The sequence below is a fragment of the Hyperolius riggenbachi genome, chromosome 8 (genome assembly GCF_040937935.1).
Source record: "Hyperolius riggenbachi isolate aHypRig1 chromosome 8, aHypRig1.pri, whole genome shotgun sequence".
NCBI classification, from domain to species: Eukaryota; Metazoa; Chordata; class Amphibia; order Anura; family Hyperoliidae; genus Hyperolius; species Hyperolius riggenbachi.
In genome coordinates, this window is record NC_090653.1 from 42,293,933 (window position 1) to 42,310,188 (window position 16,256).

General features: G+C 43.8%; 2 protein-coding genes across 2 annotated transcripts in view; one reads left to right on the plus strand and one right to left on the minus strand.

Moving 5' to 3' along the window:
- EGFL8 (EGF like domain multiple 8) overlaps positions 1-16,256 on the plus strand; it is a 309,298-nt gene that overhangs the window by 187,279 nt on the left and 105,763 nt on the right. The gene's annotated exons all lie outside the window — the stretch shown is intronic.
- Positions 1-16,256, minus strand: part of LOC137528756 (complement C4-B-like) — a 158,322-nt gene that overhangs the window by 127,806 nt on the left and 14,260 nt on the right. Inside the window, exons 4-7 of the mRNA XM_068250296.1 lie at positions 12,740-12,923; positions 9,052-9,122; positions 4,850-4,938; positions 2,205-2,287 (exon numbers count right to left, since the gene is read on the minus strand). Coding sequence (XP_068106397.1) covers positions 2,205-2,287; positions 4,850-4,938; positions 9,052-9,122; positions 12,740-12,923 — 427 coding nt within the window. The remainder of the gene's footprint in view (positions 1-2,204; positions 2,288-4,849; positions 4,939-9,051; positions 9,123-12,739; positions 12,924-16,256) is intronic.

Consider the following 16,256-nt stretch of genomic DNA (forward strand, 5'->3'; position numbering starts at 1 on the left):
GGTGGAAAATAGGTAGGTAGTAAAATGTTCCCCCCAGCATAGGTAGCAGATGTGTCCCCAGTATTAGGTGCAGTATAGGTAGCAGATGTGTCCCCAGTATTAGGTGCAGTATAGGTAGGTAGTAAAATGTTCCCCCAGCATAGGTAGCAGATGTGTCCCCAGTATTAGGTGCAGTATAGGTAGCAGATGTGTCCCCAGTATTAGGTGCAGTATAGGTAGGTAGTAAAATGTTCCCCCAGCATAGGTAGCAGATGTGTCCCCAGTATTAGGTGCAGTATAGGTAGCAGATGTGTCCCCAGTATTACGTGCAGTATAGGTAGGTAGTAAAATGTTCCCCCAGCATAGGTAGCAGATGTGTCCCCAGTATTAGGTGCAGTATAGGTAGCAGATGTGTCCCCAGTATTAGGTGCAGTATAGGTAGCAGATGTGTCCCCAGTATTAGGTGGAGAATAGGTAGGTAGTAAAATGTTCCCCCAGCATAGGTAGCAGATGTGTCCCCAGTATTAGGTGCAGTATAGGTAGCAGATGTGTCCCCAGTATTAGGTGCAGTATAGGTAGCAGATGTGTCCCCAGTATTAGGTGCAGTATAGGTAGCAGATGTGTCCCCAGTATTAGGTGGAGAATAGGTAGGTAGTAAAATGTTCCCCCCAGTATAGATAGCCAGATGTGTCCCCAGTATTAGGTGCAGTATAGGTAGGTAGTAAAATGTCCCCCCCCCCCCCCAGCATAGATAGCCAGATGTGTCCCCAGTATTAGGTGCAGTATAGGTAGGTAGTAAAATGTTCCCCCCAGCATAGATAGTCAGATGTGACCTCAGTATTAGGTGACTTTCCACCCCTCCCCAATATAGGTAGCAGATGTGCCCCCAGTATTACATACCAATATACAGCAATTAATAGATACAGGAAGTGTTTCAGCTGCTGAAACCAGGATAATTACCACAAAAGTGCGTATCCTGAATAATTTACTGCATTCTACTATATGTCACTACAGGGCCTCTTTAAATATGCCTCTGTGCCCTTTCTGTGGCATGGTGTGACAGAATGGCTGTGTTTGTGGCAAACATAAAGGGCACATGGTGTCAGGGTTTGGTACGCAGTGTGGTAAAGAGATACTGCATGAAGGGTGGGTAGATATATATATGCATGGGTCCCTTTGTCACCCCTAATACCTTCCAAGAACAGTTAGCAAGACATGACCTTCTCGCCACCCTCCCCACCAGGCCAACTGGGTAGGCCGGCCTTAATATCAAAATGATTAAAACATTTACTATAAATTCCGCCTGGAAAAAAGGGCGCAGGGGATTGCCGCTAGTAGGGTATCGCTACAATTAGTAATATTCTACAGCTTTATTCCGATAAATTGGTAATATTTACAGATATTTTACTATGGCTCAACCTAACCCTGTTCTCACCAACCACCCTCTCTCTAACGATGCCTAACCTGACTCCCCCGGTGGTGCCCAACCCTAACCCCCCCCCCCCCTCGGTAGTGCATATCCCTAAGACCCCCCCCGGTGGTGCCTAATCCTAAGACCCCCCTGGTGGTGCCTAATCCTTAGACCACCCCTGGTAGTGCCTAACCCTAAGACCCCCCCCCCCCCTTGGTGGTGCCTAACTCTGGCACCCACCCTAGTGGAGCCTAACCCTAGCACCCACCCTAGTGGTGCCTAATCCTAAAACCACCCCTGGTGTTGTCTAACCCTAAGACCCACCCTGGTAGTGCCTAACCCTAAGACCCCCCTGGTGGTGCCTAACCCTAGCACCCACCCTAGTGGTGCCTAACCCTAAGACCCCCCCTCCCCCCATGGCACCTAATCTTACCCTCCACCTAAACCATAACACCCCCTACCACCAAAATATGCTGCAAAGAAAGTACATTTCCGTTCTCGCTATGCAATGCCGCAATTTGCATTTCCACTTCCACAAGCCCCTGGCACCGCTATTCTATCGGGGGACAAAATTTATATTGCCTGCCACTAATCAGGCTCCTCCGGGCACCAACATTTACTTTCTTTGCTGCATATCGAGGCCATTATAAAAGCCGCGATTTGCGTCAAAGAAGGTAAACTACAGCACCCGCAAATCGCAGCATTTATAATAGGTGCCTATGGCGGCACAATGTTTTCCCGTAAGGGCTCCTGTGCCCATTTTTTCCTGATTTGCTTTTTTGTTTACTAGTGTATAAGAAACATTACAACTTACCATATTTTCTAACTTCAAATTCAGCTGTGGAGTTGGATTCAGGAGCATTAGAGAAATGAGCAGATACTTTCCAGGTTCCGGTGCTAAAATCCAAGAAACACAGTTAAATGTTACAATTGAAGGTCATAATCCATCCGTGCTACCCCTCGGTGTACACTAGAGGGCGACACAGTACTATTGCATTGTAGGATAAATTTGACACTGGGTAACTGATCACATCTCTAGGAGAATCCAGAATCATCTCAAACAAAACAGCAGATTAATAGAAAATGATTTCAAAATGTTTGCTTCAGATTACTGCAGGTACTGCTGTACTTAATAAGGGCTGTAAATAATGATGGGGCTTGTATGATAAGACAACACGAAGAGCGCTTATCCTGATAAATAATACCAACTCTAGCTGGTAACCAGGGTCGGATTTCTGGAAAGGTCTCAAAGACCCGGGCCTAGGGTGTCTGGTGCCCAAAGGGGCTGCTGGCCATGGAAAAGCGGCTGCTGCATATAGACATAGCTCTCAACTGTCCCTCGTTTGGAGGGACAGTCCCTCTTTGGGGACCCAGTCTCTCTTTCCCTCTTTGTTCATCATTTGTCCCTCTTTTAGGACTGATGTACAGATCTATGTAAATATATGTATTTTCCTGCTGAAAAATGTGTTTAAAGCGGATCCGAGATGAAAAAGTAACTTTAAACAAGTAACTTGTCTACAGGGCCGGGCCGAGGCATAGGCTGGAGAGGCTCCAGCCTCAGGGCGCAGTGTAGGAGGGGGAGCAGAATTCATTCAGCTGTTATTCCGAACTGTGTTTGAAGCAGAAAGAAATAAGAAAAGGGGATACATGGCAGTGACTGCAAGCCAGATAACTAGATATTAAGGTGTTGTGGAGGTTGTGGGCCCTGTGGCGCCTCTTAGTCTAATAGCAATCAGTGTGTGACGGCTGGGGTGGCAGGGATGGAGGGGCGCACTTTGGTGTCTCAGCCTTGGGTACTGGAGGACCTTGTCCCAGCTCTGTTTGTCTATATATCTTATCTAAAGTTTAGATAGTTTACACAGCAAATCTAGCTGCAAACAGCTTCAACAGTTTATGATGATTTATTGCTGTGATACAATGAGGGCGGCCATGTTCTGTTTGTCACATTACACACAGGCAAGCTGCTCTGCATCTCCAGCCCTCAGCCTGTGAAAACTTCACTCCCCTCTCCTCCTCCCCTCTGCCTCTGAAGTCTCTGGCTAGTAACACCTCCTCCTCCTGCCCAGACTGAGCTCCCATAAGCCCTTGCTACAGTGCCAAGGCTCTCTGGAAAAGCTGTGGGTGGGGCTTGTTTAGTTTATAGGGAATTAGGGTATTAAAACAAAACAAAAAGGTATTTGGCTTGAGGAATGCCCTATAAGCTTTATGCAAGGAGCACAATTATGCAATGAGTAAAAGTTTATCTCAGATCCACTTTAATATACTCCTAGATTTATTCCCATCATTTAAATTGATATATTTCTTAATTTCAACTGTTAATATAAAGGAAAATAAACCAGGATAGAGAGGACCAGTGCGGTTTGACTGATAAAATATCATACTTTTCTAATGAAATCTTCATGGTATGTGTACCTAGGGGTGTATTGGGGTGTGATTAGGGGCGTGGCTTAAGTGTCCCTCTTTCTTGTGCCAGAAAGTTAGAAGAGGGGTTTCAAATGAAAAAAGCAGGGCTGCAAATGGGGAGTAAGGCCTCTTGCACACTACATGCGATTCCGATTTTTTTTTTTTTTTATAAAAAAAAAAAACTACTGCATGCTGCTACGTTTTTTAATCAAAATCAAAAATCGGATTGTATAAAAAATTGAAATCACATGTAGTGTGCAAGAGGCCTAAGGGTGCGTCTACATGCTAGACGGCTCTTGGCTGAGGCAGCTGTGCTAAGCTGCCTTTGCCGAGAATTTAACGCAAAAGAACCTACAGCACTTGGCCCCCAGCTGTTGCTTGAGGAATCGAGTCCCGATCAATGCAGGCGATAGTCCTTGTACGTGTATGAGGCTTAAAGAGGAACTTTAACCCAATCAGTAGCTGATACCCCCTTTCCCACGAGAAATCTTTACATTTTCTCTAATAAATCATCAGAAGGGTCTGTATGGCTGATATTGTGGTTTAAACCCCTCCCAGAGTGTGATGTCATGACCAGTGGCGCAGCTAAGGAGCTATGGGCCCCGGTGCAAGTTTTACATTGCACCCCCCAAGCACTATACATAACAAATGATACGGGGCACCAAAACCTGCAAAGGACAACCACAGAATCAGAGGTGCAAGAAGGGGATGGGGAACAGTTTGTTGATTGCTATCATTCAAAGCATCTATAGAAGTGATTATTACATCAATAGATGATCAATAGAGCTAATACTGTGGTTAAGGGAGGGCCCCACGGGGCCCCTCTGGCCTAAAGGCCCCGGTGTGGTCGAGACCTCTGCAACCCTTATTGCTGCGCCACTGGTCATGTCCATGGTCCTGACAATTTGCTATCTGTGAACCTCATTGCACTGTGGGAAATTACAGCTTTTTCCAAATGACGAGCAAAGGAATAAGTTGTCACTTGATAGACAAGCCCTTATATAACCGATCCCGAGTCAATGATAATAATTTACTCCATAGAGCCACATCACTTACGTTGAAATGTCCGGAATCTGGAATTTAAAACTGACAATTGAGTCTTTCGGTTTCTGCTGCTCTTTTCCTACTTGCAGATCTTCAGCATTCTATAAACAGCAATTATCAAGAAAGCAGAAAAAGAATTAGAGTGTCAGTTAACATTCTCTCTATAACCACTGCATAGTACTGTACAGTGCCACTTTTCTCTATAATAACCGCTGCACAGCGCCACATCTCTATAATCATAACCGCTGCACAGTGCCACATCTCTTTATAACTGCTGCAAAGTGCCACTTCTCTCTATAACCACTGTACAGTGCCACTTCTCTCTATAACCACTGTACAGTGCCACATCTCTTTATAACTGCTGCACAGTGCCACTTCTCTCTATAACCACTGTACAGTGCCACATCTCTTTATAACTGCTGCACAGTGCCACTTCTCTCTATAACCACTGCACAGCGCCACTTCTCTCTATAACCACTGCACAGCGCCACTTCTCTCTATAACCACTGCACAGCGCCACTTCTCTCTATAACCACTGCACAGCGCCACTTCTCTCTATAACCACTGCACAGCGCCACTTCTCTCTATAACCACTGCACAGCGCCACTTCTCTCTATAACCACTGCACAGCGCCACTTCTCTCTATAACCACTGCACAGCGCCACTTCTCCCTATAACCACTGCACAGCGCCACTTCTCTCTATAACCACTGCACCAGTGCCACTTCTCTCTATAACCACTGCACCAGTGCCACTTCTCTCTATAACCACTGCACCAGTGCCACTTCTCTCTATAACCACTGCACCAGTGCCACTTCTCTCTATAACCACTGTACAGTGCCACATCTCTTTATAACTGCTGCACAGTGCCACTTCTCTCTATAACCACTGCACAGCGCCACTTCTCCCTATAACCACTGCACAGCGCCACTTCTCCCTATAACCACTGCACAGCGCCACTTCTCTCTATAACCACTGCACCAGTGCCACTTCTCTCTATAACCACTGCACCAGTGCCACTTCTCTCTATAACCACTGCACAGCGCCACTTCTCTCTATAACCACTGCACAGCGCCACTTCTCCCTATAACCACTGCACAGCGCCACTTCTCTCTATAACCACTGCACCAGTGCCACTTCTCTCTATAACCACTGCACAGCGCCACTTCTCTCTATAACCACTGCACAGCGCCACTTCTCCCTATAACCACTGCACAGCGCCACTTCTCTCTATAACCACTGCACAGTGTCCATTCTCTTTATAAATGCTGCATGGTGCCACTTCTCTCTATAACCACTGCACAGTGCCACTTCTCTTCTTCTCCACTTCTCATTACCTCATTTCCTGTCCCTGAGACAAGGGAACAGGAATAATTTAAAAATGTTACTGTTGTCACTAGATACCTCCAATAAGATGCTAATCATTCTAATGTAAATTTACATGTGCCGATGACATGTGCTGCCTGTGGTTTTACTTTGGTCCAAATCCAACCTGAATAACATTTGAATTACATTTGCATGCAAGCCTAGATTTTTGGCATCTCATTGACCTTCTGTAGTGACTAGGGATGCTCATTCGGATTCCGCGGAAATGCAATTTCCGAAATTCCGATTAGGATTTGCATTTCAGAATCGGAATGCGGAAATCGGTAATGCAAGTGCGGAAATTTCTGCCGGAAATCGCGGAAATTCTGCCCCGACTTTAACATCGATTTTCTCAAAAACTATAAGGTCTTTTTGAAAACTGTTTTTGCATCTTGTTCACAAGATTCAGTTTAATAAACCCTGAACATTTGGTGTTGCTAGGACTTACGGGGGCTTTGCTATTAACCGCTAAAGTCGGCAGATTTTTACTGTAAAGTAAAATGCAGAAAATCTGCATCTGCCTGTTTTCTGCATTTATATTACAGTAAAAATCCGCCGACTTTAGCGGTTAATAGCAAAGCCCCCGTAAGTCCTAGAAACACCAAATGTTCAGGGTTTATTAAACAGAATCTTCTGAACAAGATGAAAAAAGACCTTATAGTTTTTGAGAAAATCGATGTTAAAGCCGGGCGAAATTTCCGCGATTTCCGGCGGAAATTCCGCATTGGAATGCAGAAATTGGTAGCGGAATCGGTAATTGGCAATGGCGGAATGCGGATTTACCGTGGAATCGGAAATTGGCATTTCCGACCATCCCTAGTAGTGACAACCATATTTTTGAAGAAATATTTTCTCTAGGTTCCTGTTGTGCTTTTTTTTAACAAATGTCAAAGGAACTGTAACAGCAAAAAAAAAAAAAACATATTAAAGGTTTTAAATCCTCCCCAAGTTTAACAGTTACATTTTTTAGCTACACCTATACTAAAAAACAAACAATCGAAAAGCTATCATTACTTCTTCCTTCTGTTAAGTATTTTTCCTTTTTATTATTGCTGCCGTAGAGGCGTGTCTACAGGGGTACAGGTATGGCACGTGCCATGGGCGCTTCCACATAGCAGCCTTGGCGTTTTCCATACAGTCTCTAGTTTAATCTGGGGGACATTCTGCTGCCTGGTTACATCTTTTAAGGTGGGGGGGGCGCAAGCTGCCTAGCTGTTATTTGGGGGAAATGTATAGGCGATTTTCCACTCTCAGGCCTGGTGCACACCAAAAAAACGCTAGCAGATCCGCAAAATGCTAGCAGATTTTGAAACGCTTTTTCTTCTTTTTCTGTAGCGTTTCAGCTAGCGTTTTGAGGTTTTGTGTAGCGGTTTTGGTGTAGTAGATTTCACGTATTGTTACAGTAAAGCTGTTACTGAACAGCTACTGTAACAAAAAACGCCTGGCAAACCGCTCTAAAGTGCCGCTTTTCAGAGCGGTCTGCGTTTTTCCTATACTTAACATTGAGGCAGAAACGCATCCGAAATCCAAAATCTGCAGCAGCCCGGGAGTATGCGTTTCTGCAAAACGCCTCCCGCTCTGGTGTGCACCAGCCCATTGAAATACATTACCCTAGCGGATCCGCACCCGCAAGCAGATCGCAAACCGCAGCGGAAACGCTCTGGTGTGCACTAGGCCTCACAGGCCATGCTTTCACTTCAACTTGGACACAATCAATTTAAATGAGACTACATGTTAAAATATTAGGACGTGTGCCACTCCTCTCTCCCCCCGGGGGTGAATTTCAATGTTTGCCATAGGCGGGGTTTTCCCTAGGTACACCGCAAACTGTCAGAGGGTCCCAGGCATCGGTGGTGATCTTGTGGAGGACGACGGAAGCCTCTGCAGAGCCCAGAGGTCCCCCTCCTCTTAGATCATTTTCAAACTTTGTAAAATGTGTATCCGTCTCAAACTATTCCCGATGTCGAAACCAGTTGGGATCTTATCTATGAAAAATCTGCAACGCCAATCAACAGGTTCTGATCGATAGTGCAATCATTCAGGATTGGTTGGGCCCAACAGGCTTCTCTGTTTTCATGCTATAGGTTCTGAATAATCTGATCGAACAATTATTGGACACCATTAAAGAGGAAGTGTCACAAAATCTTCAAATTTAAAACACATACAAATAAGAAATACATTTCTCCCAGAGTAAAATGAGCCATAAATTACTTTTCTCCTATGTTGCTGTCACTTACAGTAGGTAGTAGAAATCTGACGTTACCGACAGGTTTTGGTCTAGTCCATCTCTCTATAGGGGATTCTCAGCACGGCCTTTATTCTTTATAAAGACATTCCCTGAAAATGATTAATGCAAAGATACTGGTCAGCCTCCCTGCTCGCTGCACACTATTTTGGCAGTTGGACTGAGAGACTGCCATTCACTAAGTGCTTTTAAAAATAAAGAAAACCCTGAGAACCCCCCTATGAGAAAATGGGCTAGTCCAAAATCTGTCGGTAATGTCAGATTTCTACTACTTACTGTAAGTGACAGGAACATAGGAGAAAAGTAATTTATGGCTCATTTTACTCTGGGAGAAATGTACTTCTTTTATTTGTATGTGTTTTAAATTTTAAAATGTTTGCGACAGTTCCTCTTTAAGCCTGGTACACATTTCAATTAAGATTGGCCAATTATTAACCAATCATAGTATTCAATATCTGTAGACCCTCATACTACATGGCGGTGGTAAAATTGGTCAGTGATTGGCCAATGATAATTGAAAGTGTGTACCAGGGTTTAGTTTGCAACTTTGAAGCCAAACAAACGTCATTGCATGCATACTATATGCTGACGTCAGGATTACTCACGATTACTGTGGCAGTGATTGTCTCATCTGTGGGTCTCATCATGTGATCCAACGTGAACACTCTGATATTCACTGCAGAGAAGTGAGATGGATAGCTGTGAGTGGTCAGCGAATCAACCAATGGACAGTGACATTGCTTGCTTATCACACTTTTGTCCAATGTTCTCATTTTACCATAGATAACAATCCCTATGGATCAGTTTTCCTGCTTTTGAGGTGTTTAATCCAGTTTATTGATAATTCTATTCTCCTTTTACAGTGAAAAGCAATCTTGAAGTGTACCTGCAGGGGGAAAAGAGACCAAGGCAGATACTCACCTCAGCAGAGGGAAGCCTTCCCCCATCCTGCTCACCCCCACCAATCCAGAGCTAGGCCGAGATCTTGTTTGTCCAAGACGGCTTGCGCCTGTGCAGTAAAGTAAGGGCTCTGCCCTACTGCCCAGAAAGGAGGATGGCCATGAAATTTCAGAGGATCCTGGCCAGCAGCGGTGGTCTGAGGGCTTGTTCACACTGCAGGCGGTTTCGTTTTTTTTTTCGTCCGCGCATGGTTTTTAAAAACGCCCCCGACCACGTGGCCAATGAATGTCTATGAGAAGGTTCATATCAGTGCGGGTCATTCACAGTGCGGCTAGGAAAGCGGTGCGTGTTCTATTTTTGGGGCGATTCCGCTTCAATGGAAGGTATAGGAAAATTGGCAAACGCATATAAAAATGCGCAGTAAGGTGATTACGCTTGAGTTTTTAAGAATAAATACAATGTATTTATTATTTTCCAGGTCAAATAGTTCACTTCCTGACTTGCGTCAGGGAGTGAATTACAAAACCGCTTTGGAAAAGACGCTTAGAAAACCGGTAAACACAAAAACAAATCGCCCACCCAAGCGCCGGGAATCTAAAAAAAATATGTGTCAAAATTCGCCCAACGTGGACAGACACACGAACGGAACGCAATGTGAACAAGGTCTGAAGGAGGAAATGAGAAGCCTCTGGAGGATCCAGAGGCTTCCCTCTACTGAGGTAAGTATCTTCTCTAGGCCAACTAATCAGTGTTGGGCCCCTTGCTGAAACTGCACCACACCTCTCATAACCTCAAATCAGCCGGATCCATAAACTTGGTCACTCCCAGAGTGCACCTCAAAACCTTTGGAGCCAGAGCTTTCTGTCATGCTGCCCCTACCCTTTAGAATTCCCTACCACACTCAGTAAAGACAACACCATCCCTGGAGTTATTCAAATCCAGACTGAAAAGCCACCTGTTTAGCCTGGCATTTGCGGACTTATATACTTATTCCTCTGTACCCTGATTTACCAATCAACCAATTACTGGTCTGAACCATGCTTATGCACTTTGAGTCCTACAGGAAAAAAAAGCGCTTTACAAATGTTGTTTATTGTTGTTTATATCTTCTGGCCAGGAATGTGGACATGTTTGAGAGCATCTACACTGGGAAAGCACAAGTACAGTTCGCTCAAGCCCAGTTGAAGCAGGCAGTCATGCACCAAACTTCCTCTTTGCACTAGTGCTTCGCTTTACTGGGCATCCGTGGACCTTACCCAACAAGCATGCCCAAGGAAGTAACAAAAACTATTCTACAAGGGTGGATTTCTCCAACCCCACCTTCCTTACAACAATTTCGTTGATGTTACACCATGTTTTTCCTCATGGATTGGGTAGAGACATCTCAACAGAAAGATGTTCACTCCGAGCAATTCTTTGAGGGCTGGGAGAGCTTTATTGATACTTTAACCACTCCCATTAAAGATAATCTGTAAAAGAAAAACCCCTCCTGCTGGGTACTTACCTCGGGATGGGGAAGCCTCTGGATCCTAATAAGGCTTCCCCCTGCCCTCCTCTGTCCCTCGGTTCCAGCTCTGGCAGCCCCCAAACACCGGAGAGGTAACCTTTTGCAAACCAGCGCAGGTGCAGTAGCAGCTTTCCGATAGGGCTTAGGTGGAAATAGCTGAGCTGTGCCCAATTGGGTCCTCTCGCGTCTGCAAGAGATGTTGCTGCTGGTTGTCGATCTATCAGTTGTCCTTGCCAGTGATGGGTGATCCTCTCCCTCTGCACTCTAGGCCCTTACCTTCTTCTACTGTTTTGCCATTATACTTGGCTATGCAAGGGATGATATCTTTGAGTATGACTTAGTGTGTTTATACAACGATAAGCTTATCTTTTTATTTTACTAGTTGACCTAAGCCAGTTTAAAAACGGCGCCACGCACACGCCCACCCTGGCCCCGTCACAATGGCTGTCCGTGCTGCACCTGCGCAGTAGCGCAAACGCACGGACACAGGGACAGGGGACTAGGGATATCCCTGATTAGAACTCATGGAGAAGCATGTGATCAGTTTGATCAGCTGATAGATTTGTAAGGTCCTGATTTGCTGTGATGACATCCTGGTTTAACACATGATCAGGACCAGCAAATCAGAACCTTACAAATCTATCAGCTAATCAAACTGATCACATGCTTCTCCATGAGTTCTCCTAAGCAGGGACATCGGGACACTTGAAGATTATAGTATAGGATTGATTTGCATCAGTAATTCAGTTATGTTTGAAATAGCTCATGCATGCCCTGTTATTGTCATACTGCTTGTAGATATTCTGTCAGAAATACAGATGACCAATTCTGCTGAAATTCCAATTTACGCAAATGCTGATTTCCATTACCGACGGTAATTCTATTTCCGAAAATGTATTGGGTTTTTATGAAATTAGTTCGTTTGCAGATGTCCGTAATTTCATTAAAGAGACTCTGAAGTGAATTTAAAATCTTGTTTTTACCTTTTATTTATGTGCAACATTATTTCCAGGGCTAAACTGCCGCATCCCCACGGCAGGACGAGGGTTTTATACCCCCCAAACCACAGGGCAAAAATACATGACTTTCCTGGTCGTGGATTTTGCTGCCCGGGGAGACGGAGCTTTGAACTGCAACTCTGCCTCCATTAGTGCCAATCAGCTCTGATCTTCACCTCCTCCCGCCCCTCTCAGTGAAAGCAGATTGAGAGGGGCGGGGAGAGGCGGCGATTGACACACGTAGATGCAGAGCTACTGCAGAAAACTCTGCCTCTTTCAGGAAGCGCTCCCCGATTTCAGCCTCGGGGATTTGGGTGGTATAAAACCCTTGTTTTGCCGCGGGGATGCGGCGGTTTAGCCCTGGACATAATGCTGCACATAAATAAAAGGTAAAAGAAAGATTTTAATCTCACTTCAGACTCTATTTAAAAACCAATGCTTTACATTACAATTTACTTGTAAACTGTTTATTGACTAAACACTTCAGAACTCTGAAGCATTCAACTAATCAGAGAGTGTAGAATTTTTTAAACGGAAATTGGATTGCCGCGGTAATTATAGACCAATCAAAAGACTAGGATACTACTGCGTATTTTCGAGTCTTCTGATTGGCCTAAAATTTCCAAGGATTTCCGATTTTCATGGTAAATCACTGCATTTTTTGATTGGTCCAAGACTATTGAGTATTTTCGATTTTCTGAATTATCGATGTAAATCGGAAAACGGAAAATCAGAATTACTCAGTAATATTGGACCAATCAGAGAAAGCTTGCTCGCTCGATACATTCAACCGATTTCTATACATTTGACCAATTTTGAATGGTCAATGGGCCACAAAATCATTGGATGTATGGCCAGACAAACATACAGACAGACAGAAATTCATACCGGACTCTTTAGGGGTATAGATGCTTTTATCGGTCTGAATGAACAGGTATCCTTTCTTATAGGAGACAGGTATAGACACCACGTGTGGCTTCCCCCCCAGGGCATGGCTGGTGGCCACCAGCTGGAGATAGCGGCGACTTCTGTTCTCTTCCAGCTTACATGTAGCGGCCCTCTGAGGACTGAGCTGAGGGAACAAAATGGAAGACTAGTTGTCAGTAGAGTTACAATACATACATCTACAGATGTTGGACAAAATTATGGAAACACCTTGAAAATCAACAAAATATATTTTGATACGGTGTAGGTCCACCTTTTGCGGCAATTACAGCCTCAATTCTCCGAGGTATTGATTCATACAAATTGTGAATTGTTTCCAAAGGAATTTTAGCCATTTTTCAGTTAAAACATCCTGCAGTTCTTTTAGAGACGGTGGCAGCGGAAATAGACTTCTTTCTTGAATCTCTAATAACGACCATAAATGCTCAATAATGTCGAGGTCGGGGGATTGTGGTGGCCAGATGAGATGCTCAACTTCATTAGAATGTTCCTCGTGCCATTCTTTAACAATTCTAGCTGTATGGATTGGGGCATTATCGTCTTGAAAGATGCATTCCCCTCTGGAAACAGTTCTTGAGTTGAACCATAGGATGAACATGGTAGCCCAAACTTCCTATATAGTCTCGGCTGTTAATTCTTCCATGAAGGGAAATCATTGGCCCGGCAGATTTCCAAGAAATAGCACCCCAGGTCATCACAGAACCCCCGCCATGTTTTACTGTTGGGAGAAGGCAGTCTGGATGAAATGCTTCTTTTGGCTGTCTCCAAACGTACACTCGGCCGGAGGTCGGAAATAAGGTAAACTATGATTAGTCAGAGAAAATCACATGTTTACACTGCTCGAGGAACCAATTCTGGTGGTTTCTACACCACTCTAAACGCTTTGAAACATTTGTCTTTGAGAGCAGAGGTTTTCTAATTGCAGTTCTTCCGTGGAATCCAGATTTGTGCAGCTCCCGATGAACAGTTTTTGTGGAAACTGGGTTCTGTAGGTGTTCATTCAGCTCTGCAGTGATTTTAGGAGCCGTGGTCTTGCGAGCTTTTCTAACAATTCGATTTAGAGTCCGACGGTCTCTCCCAGACAACTTTGACTTTTGGCCACAACTGTGCTTTGCTGAGGACGTTTTTCCTTCTCTTTCAAAGGCAGTCATTACTTTTGAGACAGTACCTCTTGAAATGCCAAGCATTCGGGCAGTTTCTGTTACTGTAGCGCCTGCCATACAAGCACCAACAATTTGGCCTCTTTGAAAGTCTGAGAGATCTGCCATTTTTATAAATTATAACCAACTTTGTTTTAAATATCTGTAAAAAAACAATTATTTTAACATATCAAATAACAAAAATAACAAAAAAAATTAACATATTTCAAGTTTTGATTGCTTAAAATATGTTCAAAGATTATGATGCCAAAATGTTAGGTGTTTCCATTATTTTGTCCAAATATATATATATATATATATATATATATATATATATATATATATCTATCTATCTATCTATCTATCTATCTATCTATCTATCTATCTATCTATATATATATATATTTGCAGAATTACTTTGGAAAAAGAGAAAGTTACCATTATTGCATGTGTTCTGGGATTTGACCTGGCGTGTTTGTCTTCTATATTGCTCAATGATCATACAAGGTATTGCACTTACAGTGAGCTGTACTTTGAATTTTAGTGGTTCATGGTATGTGGATTAGTGAACTTTAGGTCACATACAAGTGAATTTGCTGTAAAATCAAACTTAAAGGACCACTATCGTAAAAAAAATTGTAAAATTGAAAATACACGTGTACACATATTTTAAGGAGAGCATTGCTCCCAGATTAAAACGCACTATAAATGTATTTTCTTCTATGTCACTGTCGCTTACCATTGGTAATACAAATCTGACTGATCTGACAGGTTTTGCACTAGCCTATCTCCTCTTAGGGTATTCTCAGTATTTATTTTATGCTTTACAAAAGTACCTGAAAAGGATGTAACCAAAGGTGCTGGTCGGCGTACATACGTATTTTAAAGTGGACCTAAACTTTTGCACAGGACAGAAGGAAAACAGAGAGAAATTCACCCTGTATGTATTTAGAGAGTTTAGCCTGTCTGTGACTAACTCTACAACTGTAATTTGATCTCTCAGCTATGTCAGCTGGCTGCCTCGGCAGAACAGCTAATTTATAAACAAAGGATGTTAACCCTATGTCTGCTTCTATGAAAGCAGGAAGGAGATACACTGCAGTTGTATTGTAGGAATTGTATCAGCTGTAGCAAAAAAATGTTTTTCTTTAAATGTTATTATGCTGTTGCTTATCTTTTCGAGCAGCGAGGAAGTACTGAGTTGAGGTCTGCTTTAAGTCTTACAGTTTTTGTCAGAGTTCCCCTATAATTTTTGAGCACGTGTAGTTCTGGGCCCCAATAGATTGTACTTTCGTAAATGTTTGCTGTCCCTCCTGTGGCACACATAATGCTTTGGTGTAACAATAGTCATATCAGGAAGTCTGAAGATAAATAAGTTTGTCATGGTCCTGCTGGGAAGTGCTGTTGTTACATTGTGATTGTGTAATTCTGTGCAGTCGGCACCAGCAACTGTCTATATTCATCAGCCTCAATAATAGACTGCATACTGATCCTCCACCCTCTGAACTTCATCCATACTGACAGAACTTTCCATCTGAACTAGCATAGCCAGTGTACAGTGCATTTTGAAAGGACTCATCCCCTCTGTATTTGTCCCCGTTTTACAGCTCTGCAAGCCCCACCCCAGGGTCGCAGGGGCTACTCCCCTGTAGTCAAGGCCGGTTTTTTCATGAAGCAAGGTGAAACATTTGCATTAGGCGCAGAGATTACAGGGACAGCATTGCACTGTGTGTTTTCACTAGCAACTTGCAGTCAGAGTAGAAGGAGAAGCGAGAGGAGAGCGAGAGAGGTGAAGAGGTCATCATTGGGGAAAAGCAGCTTGTTGTGCAGTGTGAGGAGTCTGACAGTGAGTGAGGAGGGGGAGGCAGGAGAGCAGCAGTGCTTCATTTGAATTGCACAGCAGAAGGGAGGAGGTGGCACTGCTGTCCTGACTGAGGAGGAATGGAGTGGCTGAGGGTGAGAAGTTTGTTTGTCACAGACCCACAGCCAGCCAGTGTACTATTGTGCTGAGCTGCAGCATGTCATGTGAGAACATTAAATGAAGCAGCGTAAATTGTTGGGTGCTGTGCGATCATTCCAAATTGCGGGGGGCGCATCCTCACAAGTCTGCCTCAGGCAGCTAAAAGTCTAGAAATGGCCCTGCCTGTAGTTAAGCCCTTGCTCTGAGCTTGTTGGCATGCACCTTGGTTTTCATATTGCTTGCTTAGTGCTGTTGTAAAGTCAGTGCCCTTTCAGTACAGTCAATTTATAAAGACGTCATGTGACAAATCATGTGACACTTTGAATTCACAAAGGTGGACCCTATATACCCTGTATGTAAC